This window comes from Lutra lutra, chromosome 4 (assembly GCF_902655055.1).
Source record: "Lutra lutra chromosome 4, mLutLut1.2, whole genome shotgun sequence".
In the NCBI taxonomy this organism is placed as follows: Eukaryota; Metazoa; Chordata; class Mammalia; order Carnivora; family Mustelidae; genus Lutra; species Lutra lutra.
In genome coordinates this window covers 123,692,977-123,704,578 of record NC_062281.1, presented here as the reverse complement: position 1 = coordinate 123,704,578, position 11,602 = coordinate 123,692,977, and the positions used below count along the sequence as shown (strand labels likewise).

General features: G+C 47.0%; 1 protein-coding gene across 4 annotated transcripts in view; it reads left to right on the top strand.

Annotated features, from left to right (window-relative positions):
* Nucleotides 1–4,944: 4,944 nt before the first annotated feature.
* LMO4 (LIM domain only 4) overlaps nt 4,945–11,602 on the top strand; it is a 16,844-nt gene continuing 10,186 nt past the window's right edge. Inside the window, exons 1-2 of one of the 4 annotated variants that reach the window (XM_047725993.1) lie at nt 4,945–5,370; nt 8,111–8,352. In XM_047725993.1, the coding sequence (XP_047581949.1) occupies nt 8,117–8,352 (236 nt within the window). In that variant the 5' untranslated portion in view covers nt 4,945–5,370; nt 8,111–8,116. Of the gene's footprint in view, nt 5,371–7,746; nt 7,904–8,110; nt 8,353–11,602 lie in introns of those variants that run through there. The other 3 variants (XM_047725991.1, XM_047725994.1, XM_047725995.1) reach the window with 3 other exon arrangements.

The following is an 11,602-nucleotide window of genomic DNA, read 5'->3' as shown; positions in this document are numbered from 1 at the left end:
GCTATATGCAGAATATCACTTGGGTTATGAATATTGTTGACAGAATTTGGTCCTAGGAGTGGGTAGTGTGAGTGAGGCAAATAATTTTTCTGTGATATCATCACTATCATCACTATGGAATCATCATTTCCCTTATTCATATGTCAAGATTCGTTGTAGTTCTGGGGCCGGTTTGGGGGATTTTTAAGGTCCTGTTCCTACCCTAATAAACATATATGAAGAAAGTGGGTAATTTTTTGCCACTCTAATAAATGTGGCCTTGCTGTGTCAGGCAAAATTATGTATCACAGATGTTATTTTCTTCTTTCCCATCATCTTCGTTCACCTTTCCCATCATCTCCAGGAGTTTCAAATGTCCTAATCAAGTAGAATAATTAAAAGCAAAAATCTACATCTTAAATTATATTTTTAATCACAGCAGTATCAATGCCGTTTCATTTTCCCTGTGATCTTTTAATTATTTTATTGTGATCAAATCAACTTCTTCACCATGCTTTGACATTACCCTACCAAAAAAGAGGTTAGGATAGAACTTTCAAAGTACTGATTAACATAATTTGGTGGGACACTTACCAAATGTAGACACTGGGATTGCTTTTTAAAGAAAGAAATAAAGGAAGGAAGGAAGGAAGGAAGGAAGAATGAAAGACATGTTCTAAGACAGCAACCACCTATTCATTTATCACATGAAACTTCTAATGAGATATTTATAAGAAATTTTGAGAACTATGAATAAAAAGCAGTCAGTACCTTTGAAGTATTATTATCAGATTTAAAGCCAAGTTATGGTTCTTTGAGATGCAGTCTTTCAGGTAAGTTGAATTCTGCATAAAACTTTGTGCTTAAGGCGACGGTGGTCACTCTGCCTCTACTTACCATGCAGTGCCTCCAAGTCAACATCACCACATAAAACACTGGCAGGGACCTAACTGCCATTCCTCCCCACTTGGATTTTGCTGTTACATCTGTCAGTAACTACCGTTCTCTCCTTCTTTCCACACCTCTTACACTTTGGAATTGTCCTAGACTCAAGCTTTTCAGATTCACCTTGGCCAAACCTTTTGATTTCTGGGGATAGGGGCAATAAAGATAGGCAGATTAAAAAAACAATTCTTCCTAAAAAAGGCTGCCTTCAAACACAGTATTGCATTGACTTTAAAAGATTAAAATAAGTTAAAAATAAAAATAATAATAAAAATAAAAATTTTTAATTTTAATAAAATTTTTAAATTTTAAATTAAAATTTAGTTTAATTTAATAAAATAATTAAAAATAAAATATAATAAAAATGAAATAAGGTTAAAAGGTTAAAATAAAAGTTAAAACCTTTAAAAGGTTTAAAAGGTTAAAATCTTTTCTTGAGAAACATCGGAGGTGGGGGGCACTTTGTTAGGGAGGTTATCAAATAATCTGACTCTTCTCTAGGCATGGAAGGCTGAACGTGGGTCTGTATGGAACTTCTGGCTGTCCATGGGAGATTCTTAGAGGATTGTCACTTGGGGAGTGGAAAGATGATTATGATTGCAGGACTTAAATGAGAAAAAGGGAAGGTAGGAACACATCATTTTGGGGTGAGTCTGGGGAATGAGGGCTTGATCTAGGATCAGTATGGTTCCTGTATTTAATTAAGATTCAAGAAAATAACACTTTGAGTTTCTCTTTCTTTTCCAAAACACTGTATTCTTATTTTTCACTGTGGGTGAGTAGGCTAAATGAGGAATGCATGATGTCAGCAGAGTTTTCTTGAACTACTGGGCATAATATACCATCATTACTTTGCTCTTAGGCAATTTTATTGTATACCAGGATTATGACTTTGAGCACTGGTTTATATTTGTTTAAGGAATGCCTGAACACACATTTCCCTTATCCATAATGAACTTGTTTGTGTTCATAGTTTCTGTGATTTTAGCGTCAGTGGAAATAAAGGATTGACACTGCTACCTCATTTAAGCAGGCACTTTCAGACCACAGGTCTTGGGACTCCAAAGAGAGAGAACTGCCAAACGGAAGGAATGCAGAAATAAAGACTACCCAGAGGTGGCGCTGTGGTTAAAGTACACCTGAATTTTGATTACAGTGAATATATTTATTTCCTGCCCCTCAGAAGAGAGATTGTTAGCCATTATCACTTTTGTATTTCTATAACCACAACATCGGCAAATAAAGCTCTCTGGTAACATGCTCCCACCCACTCCAATCTACCAGGACATGTGTGAAGACCTCACTCCACACACAATTAGAGCCAAAACACTAAAACCACCCCCTAGGCCTCTTCTTGCTATGAGCTCTATATTCAAAGTTTTATCCATGCTTTTCCCCTTCCTTCCTTCCTTCCTTCCTTCCTTCCTTCCTTCCTTCCTTCCTTCCACAAAACTACATGGATGCTTTGGACAAACACTCAGTGATATCCGATGTCTGACTAAAATTCTAACATTTCATTTTAAAATAAAGATCTCCTTTTAGTGTACATACTTCAGGAAATACCTAACGTACCACAATTCATTACAGACCTGTATATTATGTGTTCTAGTTAAGAAAATCATTTTAGAAAAAATGACAAAGACCCTTTGGCTCAATTCCTTCGTTTGTAGATGAGAAAATCAAGGGCCACAGCAGGAAATTGACTTGTACATGACAAATCATAACTTTATTGTAGCCCACTAAGATCTTGTGTCATCTCGTTTTGATTATTATAAATTATTAACAAATTGAAACTGAACCAGGGAATTAAAATGTGTGCAATATTTGTTTATGGGGTTCCTTTCCTCATTTGGTTTAATTGAGTTTTCTTTACTAACCTTCAAGGAACATTACATCTTTTTAAGATGGCCTTCTTTAATCACGCCCATCTGCAGCTGTTTTCTGTACAGGGCATTTTAATTACTATTATATTTTAAACCATTTAAAAAATGTTTCTCATACGTGCACAAAGTGACTTGATCATAAAAATGCAATTTTAAATACCAATCAATAAAAGTAAGTCATTTAATTTTGAGGTGCTAGAAATATAAAGAAATGACTATTCTAATTGGTATTTTTTTTTTAAAGATTTTATTTATTTATTTGACAGAGAGAGATCACAAGCAGGCAGAGAGGCAGGTAGAGAGAGAGGAGGAAGTAGGCTCCCTGCTGAGCAGAGAGCCCGATGCGGGGCTTGATCCCAGGACCCTGAGATCATGACCTGAGCCGAAGGCAGCGGCTTAACCCACTGAGCCACCCAGGCGCCCCTCTAATTGGTATTTAAAATGTCCTCTGCTTGATGTTATGGACAATCATTACTGTTTCTTTTGCGGCCTTAATTTTGATGGTTTGAAAGACAGAAATCCCCCAAACAGACACTAAAACTATAGATGTTTAACAACTGCCTTGTCTAGCCGGATTCTTCTGCAGGTCCCTTTCCTCAATCCGGCAGTACTGTATGTAATACAATATGAAAACTTGTCCCACAAGGCTGGTTTTACTTAATGATACTTAGCAGAAGGGCTTTGCACTTTCATGATAATTTCCACCAGAAAAATCTCTCTGGAACTTACTAATAATAATCAGACCTAATATTAGCCTCAGATCAGAGATTTATTAAACCTATTTGGCAGAGTAGGTAAAGTTGAATGACGAGGTAGTCAAGCATCTAGGCTGAGCTTGGGCCCTGGAAAGAGACTCAGGCTAGCACCCTAAAAGCATTCCTCAATAGTTAAATTTATACTAGACATGACCTTTCTTACTCCCCAGAGGCTGCGAGATTGAGAACGTTGCAATTACTTCTCTTGCTTTCCGGGCTATGGGAAACCAGGCCTCATTTTCCACAGTGGAGTAGATAGAGAGGGCAACACTTCCTCCCTGAAGTTTCCCTTACCTTCCAAAGTAAAGGCTGTGATCCTTCTATCACCAACAATTGACAAATATCCACGAAATGCCTATGAGGCTCTTGGTTTGTACTCGGGCTCATGGGGAGAGGAGGGCTCAGTGGACGGTATTTAAGAACTACTGTTCTGTCTTCCCCTTGTTAACTGAACTTCCACTAAGGCTCATTAATCTCGAACACCGTGCATTAAAAAACAAAAACAGAACCTCTTCTGCGTGCGTGTGAAATCCACCCTAAGATTTCGGGAAGACATTCTTCCCAAACAGGAAGAGACCCATTTCTGAGAAAGACGTGAAGTTAAGTTTCCTCGGGGGCTCGCATCGGCGCTAGGGGAGGGCAAGCCCCTAGAGGCGGGCGGGGGCGGGTCCCCAGGGTCTCCCGCGAGCTGGGGGGGCAGCGGCGGCACCCCGCGCCTCGGCTCGCGAGCCCGGGCCGCGCCGGGGTCCCCGACGCCCAGGTTCCTTCTCCCCACCTGATTCCGGCCCTTCCCTTCCCCTTCCCCGGCCCGCTCCGCCGCCTCCCTGTCTCCCCCGCCCCCAGAGTCTCGTTTCAGTCATCCCTTTGTCCTTCCCCGGATTGGCAGGTTTTATTATTCCGCCTGAACAATCCGGCCGCCCAGTGGCTGAGGGTCGCTGACGTCGGCGGCAGAGCCGGGGAGTAGTTGGGATTTTGCTCTGTCAGTAACACATGTGTAAGCGCCGCGGAGGGAGCGAGCGAGCCGGCTAGAGGCCAGCGCCGCCGCCGCCGCCTCCTCCTCCGAGCCGGGCAGCGGCAGCCGTAGCAGCAGCCCCGGCGGCAGCTCCGGGCAGCGGCGCAGGCTCCAGCGCGCCGGGCCCCGGTCGGCCGCAGCTCCCTGGCTCCGGCTGCGCCCGCCTCCCGGCCTCCGCACCGGCCGCTGCCGCTCCGGGGCTGTTGTTTCTGCGGCTGCTCCCCGGCCGGAGGGGCAGGAAGCTCGGCCGAGCGACCGCCGCCGCCAGCCCCGAGCGAGCGAGCGAGCGGGCGAGCGCGCGGGAGGGAGGAAGGCGGTGGAGGAGGAGGAGGAGCGGGAGGCGCGCGGGCGGGGGCGGGGGAATATACAAAGTGAAGCCACATTGCCAAACTTGCAGCAGCGATTGCAGCAGTTGCTGCCGCTGCGCCGCGCCTGAAGCCGCGCCGCGCGGGCCGAGGGCTCCTGCAGCTGCTCGCGCGGAGCCGGAGGCGGAGGAGAACGCCGAGGACTGAGACTGACACTCCTGCTCTCGGCCGCCTGCCACTTACGCGGGGCCCCCCAACCCAGACTCAGAGCAACGCGTTAAAAAAAAAAAAAGAAAAAAAAAAAAAAGAAAAGAAAGAAAGAAAAAAAAAGCAGCCCTTAGCCCCCTCCTCCCCTTTCCTGCTTCTGCGAGAACATCCCCCTCTCCCTCCAGCTCCGCCAGCCAAGGCGCCCCTTCCTTGGAAGCCGAGCGGCTTCGCTCGCTTTTCGCCGCCGCCGCCTCTCGCAATATTGCAATATAGGGGAAAAGCAGGTAAGGGGACGGCCGGGGAGCCGCGGGCAAGGAGGGGGGAGAGGGAGGAGGGGGCCGATTTGGGCCAGGGCTGTTTTCTTTGGCTTCCTTCCCTTGACCGTCCCAAATTGCAAGTAAACAATACGTCGGCTTAGATAATGCGCGAGTCTGAAACTACCGAGGCCGGCCTGCGAGCTTGCACGGAGGGCAGCCAGCCCCGGGCAGCCAGCTTTGTAGCGGTTCCTGCTTACAAAAGGGTTCTTCTTGGAGACGGGGCTGGTGGGGGCCTTGGCTGGGGGTGGGGATATTTTCAGTTTCTAAGGGAGAGGCAGGAGGTGCTTAAATGAGGGTTGAAGTATGAGAAGTAGTGTGGGGGAAATAGTCACGACCCCCCCACCCCCCAGTAAACACTATTTTTGAAACAGTGGCAGAAAGGATCTAAGTGAGCAGGATTCAGTATTGCTGGTTCTTTTCAAAAATTCCTCTTGGCTTATAAGTCTTTTGTTCCAATCCAGGAGAAATCCGGTGAATCACCTAATTAAAATCAAGACATGAATTAAGCATCCATTTTTGTACTACAAATTGCCAGCGCTACGTTTGTCCCTCCCCTGGTCTCCATTAAAAAACACCAGAGACGTTGTTAAAGAGGGGCAGATTTTGCCTCTAGCTGCCAGTTCTGCTTTCTATTTCACTGACTATCCCAGGACCTAAATTGCTTGGCTATGTAATTACTAGAGTATAAGCCTATTTAACTTAAAAGCTTTCTTTTTTTTCCAACTCTAAATGAAACTTGATGAGGGCCCGTCCTTAGTTATCAGGGGAGTCAGTTTCTGGTCAGTCCTCTTGATTCATCTCTTTTAGATTTAATCAGCATTAAGGTATTGCTTGTCCTTAAGAGCTTTAGCTAATGGGGTTACTGGATGCTTTTCTCAGTGTAATGTTTCCTTTTCAAAAAAATATACATATATATTTACCTCTCACCAAAGATGGGGGCGGGGAAGAGCTTGGAATCTCCTCCCTCCCTCTCCCCTTTTAAAAAGGAATTCGGAGCGATTAAAACGTTGGGGGAAACAGTTTAAAGACCTCGGGCAGGAAATGCAGATTCATTTGGGTTAGGGCTGAAATTGTAACAAAAAGCAATTCCTCGAGTAAATGCATCAGATAAATCAATTTACATAAAGGTATGATGCATTCGGATAAATGCAATGCTAATGGGTTTTAGAGTGGTCCTGTTTCCAAAGTCTTAGGGTTTTGTTACAGCTTAATTGGTGCAGTTCTTATTCTGGTTTATTGTGCGGTCACTGGACACACGTTCCGGGACTCTTTCGGAGGAAATGTGTTTAAAACCGGCCTATTTAAGGAACCCGAGTCCTTGTTTCGTTCCCTTCCCCTGGTTTTTTTTGCAGCAGCCAAGTTGGGCCGGGGACAGGCAAAGTTCGCCCTCTCCCTTCTGAGGTATCAGCTGAATGTCTTGAGCAGATAGCCGGGAGCCTCGGGGGGAGCCTACACTCTCGGCTTACAGAGGACAAAGACAAAACAGGCTGCTTAATTGGCAGTAAATAACTTGATCTTTTTATAGAATAAGTGACTGGAGGAACACTAGGACTTTATTGGACTCAGGATTGGAGGCAACAAATTAATCGGTTTAGGCTAAGCTTTATAAATTGATTCCTATATTATACCCCAGTTGCTTCTCGTGACATTCATTAGAAAGAGTGGGGAATTTTTAAAAGCAGTTTTTCGTGACAGCAGGACTGGTTCGAATAGAACTTGTACATCCTTTAATAGTGCCTTCTCGCATATTATCTGTAACCCCCCTCCCCCTTCGGAGGAACAAAGCTTTAGCATTTAAATTGCTGATCAAGGGCAGATTAGTGAGACCAAAGTGGAGAGTGTTTGTATAGGAAGTTAACAGGCATCCTAAAGTTCAATGATCTATTATTCTTGCCTGTGTCCTGAAAACCCAGAGAAAACACTCATTGATCTTCAAAATGAAATGAGATTTAGAACAATAATGGGAGATGGCGGTCACCACAATGGCATGTGAAAGGTGCTGTTTAAAATACGAAAAACCAGTTTCGCAACTTTATACACCGCACCCCCTCCCTCGCGTCCCCTAGCCTCCCCTCCCACCACCACGCTCTCCCTCGCCCCTCTGCCGGTTCCTCCCTCCCTCCCTTTCAGAAAACCGAACTATTTCCAACTTGTGAACTGCAGCTGCACTTCCCAGGGCAGAGCTCGGGAGGGAACGTGGCTCCGGCGGGGGCCGCCTCCCTGCTCCCCTCGGCTAGCTCTCGGGGCTCGGCGGGGGCCGGGGAGGGGCCGGGCGCGGCGGTGGGTGGGTTTGACCCTCATTTGCTGGAGGCGGGCGGCGAAGGAGGGAGGAGGGGGCAGTGGGCGGAGGCGGGGGCTGGGAGGAGGCGCCGCGAGGGGTGGAGCGCGCCGCCGAGCCTCGCTCTCGGAGTTTTGACAGTACCCAAGCTGAAATTGTCAGCGGCGGCGAGCGCTGGAAAGTTGAGAGGAGCTCGTGGCCCCAGAACAAAGCTTGAGAAAAGTAAACAGGCGGCTGCTGCCGGCTCTCCTCCCTCCTTCCCTCTCCCCCTCACCCTCCTGCGCGCCGTGGCCCTGCTGCTTCCTTCCAGCAGCTCTGGGGGGTGGGGAGGGGGGAAAGCACGGCTTAGCTCTCGCGCGCGGCGATTGCTACTAACTTTTGCATCGCCCCTGTTTTGTCTTTCTCTCCCTGTCCCCTTCCCGCCCTCTGCAGACCATGGTGAATCCGGGCAGCAGCTCACAGCCGCCCCCCGTGACGGCCGGCTCCCTCTCCTGGAAGCGATGCGCAGGCTGCGGGGGCAAGATTGCGGACCGCTTTCTGCTCTATGCCATGGACAGCTACTGGCACAGCCGGTGCCTCAAGTGCTCCTGCTGCCAGGCGCAGCTGGGCGACATCGGCACGTCCTGTTACACCAAGAGCGGCATGATCCTTTGCAGAAATGACTACATTAGGTAAGACTTGGCTGCTTTCCTTGAGATGGGTGAGCGGAGAAATCGCAAGGCCAAAGGTTACCAAAGATTTTAAGGAAAGGAACAGGGAACCTCTGAGGATACGTTGTAACCTTCCCCTCGAAAACCTGGTTGGTCCGATTTAAGGGGTTCGAGAAGCATGTGTTGATCTCTCAATTTTTAATAGTAAATTCACCGCAGAAGCCATGCTAAGTAAAAACTCTATCCATCTGATGGGACTGGGCCGTTAGGTGTGCCAAGGTTGGGCGCTCTACTGACCAAAATTTTAAGGGTCTACCCCAACAGGACCCTCAGCTAAAAAGTGGGAGTTAGGCTGCTACCTTAAAGAAGGGTAGGGACCTACATAGAAACTCAAGAGACAAAAGATGGCCTTACGAATGAGTGTAGTTAGTGAGAAATGATTTGCCTTTGGTGATGGCTAATTATATTTACATAAGCACTTTTAAAGTTTTTTGAGTGGAAAACTGTGACTCATTCTTCGTGCTCCTTGTGAAAAATGCTGATTACCCATCAGTTTAAAAACTTGTAATTCTTCTCATAGTAAACTCCCCCTTTCTCTCCCCACCCCGCAACAAAACAAAAAACCCTTAGTGGTAGTGTTTTTCTTTGTATACTGTTACTTGGAGGCTTGTAATGCTCAGTGTTAGTGTGTGGTTTGTGATGTAGAGTTTGCAGGTTTTTCAGTTGAGGAGAGTTCAGATTTTGGGGTTTTGTTGTTGTTTGTATCCCTACCCCCGGGATCCCCAATAAAGATTTAGGAAAAGAGGCTATAGAATTATACTAATCTTGCATTTTAAAGCAATGTATAGGAACATTCATATGCCCCTGTAAGCAGTCTTTTCCAACAAGTTTCAGTGCAATTAATGGAAAGAATTCAGGAGGTCAGGTGCCTATAGGATCTTTTCAGGTGAACTCAAGCTACTTAAACTCATTAATTTGAAAGGAGGCATTTGAAGGATTACACATTTAATTTGAGTAAATGGTTTGATAGACTGATGCACATGAATGCTTCTAGGAGGTGTTCTGTTTCAACATCCAGTAATTAAAAAAAAAAAAAAACAACAAAAAACCCACACGCACACCGTTGATATGAGAGAACCGCTGATACTAGGGAACCACTCACTTTTATTAAGAATTGCATTCTAGTTAAATTTCTGTCCTAAACCGTTTTCTTTATAGAATATTAGTAGAAAATGTTGCTCTCTTCAAATGGGTGAATCAATGGCTGAGGTATTTTGTACAAAGTTTAGTTCCATTGTGGTTCCCTCAACTCTGCATCTAAAAGTGCAAAATATCCCAGTACAGTTCTGAGCTGTGTATGTTTACCCCACTAATATCATTAATCTAAAATGATGGAGTAAAATGATATTTGGTTATTCCGATAATGCAACCTGTGTCTACTCTACTGGCATCCTCAATCAGCCAAGTAAAAGAAATATAGGAAAGGAGAGGGCTTTTATTTTTAAATTAAGATGGCAGCATTAATTTCACTAAGTGTTCTTTTAGAAGTAAATGTTGGAAAATCAGCAGGAGCATGGGTGTAATGCTTTCTGGTCCTCCTTCCAAGCAATGCCATGAGCTTTGACAGTATTGCAATTAAATAGAGAGCAAAACTGGTAAGAAGGCAGGGTAGCTTAAAGTGCAAAAATTGACAGTGTTGTTCAGATGCGGTGAATAGTACATTCACCTCGTCTCCAAGTGCTTTCAGAAAGCCTTCGCTTCTGATTACCACTAATTAAAAAGAAGATGGGTCCACTTGCATTCCCTCAAGACAAGTTTAGGCAAGTGGCTTTCTGGGAATCGCCTCCTTTCCCTGTTCTTGGGACCAAATATAAATGCCCATTTGGTGTTTTCAGCTGGCTTAATGGAGCAATGGAGGATGTGCGCCCAGCCCCGCGCCTTAATTAATTGGGTCCGTATTCTCACTTTCTTTTTCCCTCTGATTTTGAAAACTGGAGCCAGGCTTGCTCTTGAACTAGATGCTATCCTGAGAACCTTAGATCTCTCCCGGGAGAGAGGAGTTCTAGCTCAGTACCAAATTGACCATGGCCTCCCACTCTGCTCAGGGCTCTTCAGCTGCTGAGCCCCTCCCCCCCCAACCCCATCCCCAGGCTGAGGAATCTCTGAAGTCTTCTTCAGAGTTCCCTCCCTCTGCCCATCCAGATGCCAGAAGGTGAGGAGGCGCGTGGTCCTTTTCCTCTCAGCTACTCCCTCCCCAGTCCACTTGTTGGAGGAGCTTTGAATTCTGCAAGGTTGGCCACCTTAGAGCGGAGTAATCCGCTTGCCAGACACCAGGTGAAGGGGATCCTCGGGCTCCTCCACTCGATTGTGACCACAGAGCGATCTATTAAGGGGGTTTAAACCGCCTTTCAGGCGTGATCTTTTGAAACTACCAAGATACGGCTAAAGCTGCGGGGAAAGCAGGCCCGGAGGTGGTGGTGGTGTGTGTGGGGGTACTGCTTTTCCCTAGTCCCTTCCCCCTGCGTGACCCAGTGTCGATTGGGCAGAAGTGGTCCTCTGCCCCCTCTCCTTCCAAGATTTCAGATAAAGCGGCTGCCTTGCCGCAGCGAATCCGCACAATTAAAAGCTTTAATTAGTGGCTCCTCCATTTTCTTAGTTCTGATGGGCTTTATCTAATGAGATCTGGTCTCTGGCTTAGATCTGCTCCGAATGACGTGTCCGCAATGAATGAGAGCTGCGTCGCAAACAAAACATTTAATTAACAAAATTGGCCTCTAAGAGAGGGAGGGAAAGACTGGGGTGGGGGTGCTGTAGAGGGGAAGAGGGAGGGTGGATCTTAAAGGGGCCAACGCCTGCCCACCCGCGCTCCAAAAGTCAGCGAACCTTGCAACTGTCCCCTCTCCCCCTACCCCCAGCTTCCGACACCCCTCCGCCCCCCAGCTCTATCCAAGCGCCACCAAGTAGCTTTCGAAACTCCGTTTCTCTTTTCCTGGAACCCTTCTTCCTCCACCCCCATCTCTGGCCCGAAGACTGGCGCGGAAAGTGCTTCGAGAGGAGGAAGTTCGGAGATCGACGGGTGGGGCCTCAGGTCCGGGGAGGGCGAGGAAGCGCACCGGAAACCCGGGTGGCGGTCCTCCCCGAGTTCTCTCCTGCTTGGGCCCCGGCCGGGGGAGGGCCGGGACGGCGCCGCCCGAGGCCGCGTTCGAGGCGTCCTACCGGCCGGCGGCCTCGGGCCCGCGAGGGGGCGAGCGCAGGGCGGGAGCCGCGCGAG